Source organism: Citrus sinensis, chromosome 4 (genome assembly GCF_022201045.2).
Source record: "Citrus sinensis cultivar Valencia sweet orange chromosome 4, DVS_A1.0, whole genome shotgun sequence".
NCBI classification, from domain to species: domain Eukaryota; kingdom Viridiplantae; phylum Streptophyta; class Magnoliopsida; order Sapindales; family Rutaceae; genus Citrus; species Citrus sinensis.
In genome coordinates, this window is record NC_068559.1 from 7,575,455 (window position 1) to 7,581,837 (window position 6,383).

At 34.1% G+C, this 6,383-nt stretch overlaps 1 protein-coding gene across 8 annotated transcripts; it reads left to right on the top strand.

Moving 5' to 3' along the window:
- The first annotated feature begins 336 nt into the window (after positions 1 to 336).
- On the top strand, positions 337 to 4,776 carry LOC102606728 (uncharacterized). 8 transcript variants are annotated; one of them, XM_052439990.1, is made up of 3 exons: positions 337 to 2,361; positions 2,873 to 2,916; positions 3,576 to 4,776. In XM_052439990.1, the coding sequence occupies exon 1, from the start codon at positions 580 to 582 to the stop codon at positions 2,014 to 2,016; it is 1,437 nt and encodes a 478-aa protein (XP_052295950.1). In that variant the 5' UTR covers positions 337 to 579; the 3' UTR covers positions 2,017 to 2,361; positions 2,873 to 2,916; positions 3,576 to 4,776. The 8 variants fall into 8 exon arrangements, with proteins under 8 accessions (XP_052295950.1, XP_052295951.1, XP_024948752.1 ...); XM_052439991.1 differs by having other exon boundaries at positions 337 to 2,132; positions 2,262 to 2,361; positions 2,873 to 4,776; XM_025092984.2 differs by lacking the exon at positions 2,873 to 2,916 and having other exon boundaries at positions 337 to 2,132; positions 2,262 to 2,361.
- Positions 4,777 to 6,383: the final 1,607 nt, after the last annotated feature.

Genomic DNA, 6,383 nt, shown 5'->3' on the forward strand with positions numbered 1-6,383 from the left:
ACTTTATGCTCTATGTTGTACACTTTCAATTGTGAAATAACTCTCTTTATATAGGCACTAGAGTTTCACAAAAATAGTAAATTTTAAAAGATTTAGATTCTTTCCAAACAAGAGTTTTTTTCCTCTTATAATTCTTATGACCACAATGAATTTTGTACTTAAATATATTTTAATTACCTCCAATATTTCAAATAATGTCGATGTGATTGGAAAAAAAATGGAAAAAGAATTATTTATATTGATTTTTTTCATCTACTTAATGTGTTGAAAATATCATAAATGTAATATTTATATGAGACAGGTTTTTTTCCTTTGTTTTCGCCACAATTATTTTTGGAAGAATATCACAAGGTCTCCATTTTGCCACCGGCAATGATTCTCGAATTCTCATCATGGATTTGTAAATAAGCATACATATCGTATACATGTATCGGTTAATTGCAATAGAATAAACAGAATATGATGAATATTCCTAACGAAATACCAATTTTACGCTACTATGCTTGTGGTTTAGTGATACTTCGGAGTTTGCTTATTCATTGACAGAGCAAATAACACGACGAGAGCGCGAAGCGACAAATGGCTCTTGACATGGGCATGTTCGAAACCATAAACCCATCACGCTTCATCACCTTCACCATTCCAAGTCCCCCTCTCTCTCACCACAACCACCACAATGACAACCATCTCCTCCGAGTCGCTGTTCTCGATTCACCGGTTCAACTCAGCGACTCACTCGCCCAACCCCAAGTAGCTCTCATGTTCGTTCCCAAGCATCGGGAGCACGACTGGATCTTCTCGACGGAGTCGGGCCATCTCCAGCTTCTCCTCAGCTGCCACCAGTTCTCACGCCTCATATTAATTGGTGATGAACCCACCACCGACGACTCCCCCGATTTACCCATCACAACAAAACACGACTCTTTCGATCAGAAGAGTCTGGAGGACAGTGTGAAGCCTCTGGTAATTGCGCTGTCTCGGAAATTTTGCTTTGATAAAAATGGAATTTATAATGTACCCCTTTTGAGTTATGAAGACAATGTCGTTTCTAGTGTGGTTTTGGAGAAATGTGTTGGGGATTTTGCTGGTGAAATGCTTGTTGAAGATGTTGAGATAGAAAGCGAGGGTGGGTGTCGAAAGAGAGAGTTTAGGAGGAGATTGAGGTTTAAAAGAATGCCCAATTTAGTTCAAACTGAGGTTAAGCTTGTGCCTGAGGCGGCTATTTCCTTAGATTCGGTAAAAATTGGAGGAAAGGTACGGTTTAGGCCTCATATTGGAGTTTTGGTTCATGTATATTTGGTGCCAATGGTTGCTAGTTGTGCTTTGATTGGTTCTTATATTGGAGAGCGCATTCGGTTTGGGTTTAGGCCGAAAGCCTTGTGTGTCGGAGTTGGTGGAGGGGCTTTGGTTAGTTTTCTGAGAACCCAATTAGATTTTGAGGTTGTTGGAGTAGAAATGGATGAAGTAGTTTTGAGGGTTGCAAGGCAGTATTTTGGATTGGAAGATGGAGAGTTTCTTCAGGTTTCTGTTGGAGATGCTATAGAGTTCTTAGAGAAACTTGCTCGTCAAATTGTTGGGAAGAATCCAGATTCATTTGGTGCTTGTAGCCTAAAGGACGGTAATTTTTTGGATAACAGTGACAGAGTAGATAATAAATTTGATGTTATTATGGTTGATTTAGATTCTGGTGATGCTAGAAATGGTACAAGTGCTCCACCTGTGGAATTTGTGAGGAAAGATGTACTTTTGGCTGCTAGATTGATTCTTAGTGATTTTGGGATTTTTGTTATGAATGTGATTCCTCCGAACAGGTCGTTCTATGATATGTTGATACAGGAATTTCGGGACGTTTTTCAGGAGTTGTATGAAATTGATGTTGGAAATGAAGAGAATTTTGTACTTATTGCCACAGGGTTGTCTATTGTGTCCTCGGGTAGTGATTGTGAGAATGCCTTTGGTAAAAAGCTGAGACTATTGATTTCAGGAGAATACATGGATTCCATAAGGAAAATTTGACACCTGAGGCTCTGAGACTAGAGGATCATGATTTCTTGAAAATGTTGCGTTTCGAAGAATGGTTCATGAGAAACATGAATTTTCTGTTTCTCAGATGCTCTTTCTAGACTTCCTAGGTAAAGAACTACTTTAAGCTGGATGCTTGTGCAATATCCTGAGTGGTTCTTAATGTCAACTTCCTAGGTTCTTACAAGAAAAGCAAAAATTTGCTTCTGAAAATGTTTTGGCCAAATTGATTTATGTAGTTGAGGGTTGAATGGATTGAAAGCATAAGCATGAGGACACCTGCTGCATTTGAAGACCTTTTTACCAATTAGTGAGACTTTCATCAGCTTGTGTTTCTAAGTAAGATCAATTTACTTAACGTGTTAAGTGATTGTCATGATCCTCCATGGCTCTAAGTTAAATACCTTTCTATCTTAAGAGTTTGGTACTTCAAATACCTTGTCTAGGTTCAGAGTAGAAGTATGGGATTGCTGTTCTTGATTGTAATAATGATCCTCCTCAGCTCTAGCTGGGAATCAACTCTTGTATCTTATTCTAAATTCCTTTTTTCTGTGGGATATATTACACACTTGGCTAGGTGAGGTAGCCGAAAATTGTTTGATTATGGTTATGAATTGTGACAACCTAGCTACAAAAATGTTTTTTCAGTAGGATTGGTCTGGACTTTTGTAATCTTATGGTGTCTTCATTTCCATTAATGGTATCTACTGTTTAGATCTAAACAATGTTCCCATTATTTCTTAGGTGAACATGACATGCTTTGTTATTTGACCTTCCTTCTGTATTTCCTCTGTGTCTATTTTCTCCCTTTGTGATTAGAACTTTACGTCGATCCTAACTTTTCATGCAGCCCTCATTTTCTGATTGTAAACTCATCCTTGCCACTGTTTTTAGGTGAGAGGTTGAAGAGATACAAATGTTTTATTAAACCTGCGTCGCTTAAATTGTTGGAAATGATCATTTTGATTGATTTGCCTTGTCCTCTGAATAATATTACTTGGTATCTGTTTAAAGAATGTTATAAGCAGTGATTATATGAGATTCTAGCAAATGCTGCAAATTCCGTCTGATGCAACTGGAATTGGACTAAAAAGATAGTCAGATGATTTAATGCTTTGCTTTCAAAAATGCTGGTTGAGGATGATAGAATTTTACATTAGCAAAGTGCTCTGTTTTAAGATAATTTTTTGAAATGCCATGTTTGATAACCGTAGTGTAGTTTGATGTTTCATAATTTATATTCCCAATATAATTTTGTGTTTTCAATTGTCTGGTTCATCGTCGATTTAGTTAATATAAAACTAATAATAACAAAAAGGAATAAAGTAGAAAAGAGCAGTCTCTGGTTTTTCTTCAGGATAATTACTTCTTGGTTATTGTCCTCAATAAAATTTCCAGACTTCATCTCATTGTCCTGATAATTCTGTTACACTTGTTTGTATGCATTAACATTATATGAACAAAGTTGTGACTTTTTTGATAAATAATTGAGCTAAATAAAGTTGAAAAATTTAACAACACTCCCTGAATCAGTTTCTTTCTGTCTTTGTCAGTGCGATGGGGGTCCAAGCAAAAGGAAGAAGGATTTGAGAAAAGTGTTTTGGTTAGTTGTCAAAACGGAGAGAAAAACTAACCCGTTTCTTGTCTTTTAGATGGAAAACCACTGAATTATGAATTCATCTCGGTTCAACATGAGTTGCATATGTATTGCGTTTTTTGAAATCTGTTGCAAAATTTCTAACGTTGTTTTTTGATGGTTATAATTGACTTGATTCATTCAGCTAATTTGGCTTTTATTGACATTTTGAAATTTTATATCTAAGTTTTGAATGATTTAGTTTTATATTTTTCATGAAATGATAAATTTTTCTTTGTAGTACTTGTCAGACTTCAGTGTCACTACCAGGCAACACGGTTGAATCTATGAAGTCTTCTGTAACCTAAGAGCATCATAAAAAAGGCTTGAGTTACACACTATGATTACAGTATACGCTGATGGCTAGCTGGGTTGAATTTTTAATTTTTTCGGTCATCCATTTATTGTTAGTGTCATATAATCTGCCTCTGCTGTTGAAATTTACATAGGATAAATAAATTAGTCAAAAGATAGTGGTTCCTTAGTTTGGGGAATTATGGAGTATGATGTGAATACATGCTTCATATTTGCCTTTTTTTTTTTTTTGTCTATGGCTGTAATCTTAAGGAGAGCTTCCCAACCTTGTGGTCAAAACTCGCCCAGCTTGCTGAAAACAATGCCTCCCTAGCACTGGACAAGGATCTAGTTGATGAAGCTTGAGACGCAGCTGCAGCACACATGGTTCATTATAAGCAACGAATTGAAATGCTATACAACAAGCATGTCAAGTTCCGAGAATTCAAGAAGGGGGAACTTGTCAGAGTAGCAATGGATGTCAGGAAAAGAGGCCAACACTGGAAAGATGGCAGAAAAGTGGGAAAGACCATACCAAATCAGGAAGGTACTTGGCAAAGGAGCCTCCAAGCTTCAAACGCTTGGTGGCAAAAAGGTCCCCACTGCTTGGAATGTCATTCACTTGAAGAAGTTCTATGCCTAACAAAAAAATTTACTTGGTACCTTCTTGTCTCCTTTAGTTCCTACCACCAGTCTACTAGTTTGTTTGCTTGTCTCTTATTTTAAATGACATTTTCACTGCCCTAATGGCTATGCCAATGTAGATATCAATGCTATTCTGAGCTTTCTGCTTGGATTATCAATGAAAGTTATTATTCAGGAAAGTCCGCTATATTTTCTAAAGCATCACCATTTTATTAAAATTACAGTTCCTTATGAATTTCAAAGAAAATAACTTCCGAGCAGGAATTATTCCATATGCTAAGGAAAATAATTCTCTCAGAAAAATTATTCCGTATGAGTTTAAGTAAAATAATTCTGTTGGGAAAATTATCCAATATAAGTTAAAGGAAAATGATTTCTCAGCAAGAATTTCTCGCCATCTTTAATTATTCTTTTATTCAAAATTAAAATCTTGAGGCTTCAAACAAAGAAACTTTTATCTTTTCTAGTGAACATTATTTTGAGAAAATTAGGCTAGTGAAAATTTTGCAACTCCAAGAGGAGATTATGGGGTTTTGTTGCCAAATAAGAAGGTAAGATTATTTGTGGAATTAAAATGGGTGTACTCAAAGTAGTGTCATTTTCGTATGGAGTTGGATTGTTGGCATCTCCTTATGAAATTCCTCTTTCAGTTATATTTGTTTTATTTCTAAAAATATCTTTCTTTTAGTACACTTCTAATTTTTCATTTACTTTTTTTATTGTTAAAACTTATAGTTGTATTGTGCTATTTTTCACTTTTTTTGTAATATTATTATTACCTCGCGCACAAACTAAAAAGTTTTCTCAGTGATGAATTTTTTAATATTAATTATTAGCTTAAATTACACATATTTTATATTATAATTAGAAAGCAATCTTAAGTACAAAAATATTTAATCAATAAGAAATTTGAAAAAATAATACATTATTCTAAATTTGTACAATTTATTTTAGTCAGATAGGAAGCAAAAATGTAAAAAAAAAATCGATTGATTATGAATATAAATAATTTGTTTGAAAAAGTGTATATGTTTCTTTGTTTCTATTTGTTCTTCATTGTAATTTTCCTTAAAGTGGGGGTTCTATAACTATAATGGAGGAGTGTCAATATCTTCACCATTTCTTGTACTTTTAATGGCGCGTTTCTAGGAAAGGGGTTTAACGAGGAGTTTAGAGGTGATACTAATAGAACCACCCTTTTACCACAGCCTTTCCTAAGCCCATAATAAGTTTATTAAACAAATTAGTGGGTCTAATCCGAAATAAATTGGGTCAAATTTAATGAACAATTAGACCCATAATTATTTTTAATTCATTTTAAAATGATCAAATTCCATTAATCACGGCTGAATTAGCCAAAATTACATTAAAAATATTACAAAACAAAAACCTACATACTTGGGCATTATGTATATAGAAGCTGAATTACCATCTTCCCACCTGATAAGAATTCTCAATTTAATTGCCGCGTCAATGGTATTGATAATGACCTGAGCATGTTAAATAATTAATAAACACAAAAAAGTGACCAATAGATTGTTGAAAAGCTTGTCAAAGAGACATCTTTTTCTAAGGTCAAACAAAACATGCTCGAAAACTCCTATTGATATTTATTTAAGCCAACATATATTAATTAATGGAAAATGATATTTATCTATAATAGTTACAAAACGGTAACGGAAAAAGTTATAAAATTTTATCGTATTAACATATTCTTAAAAATTTATTAAATGAATCCTAATTTCAAGATTTAGATAATAAAATGAGTATCTAATTTGATTCATTT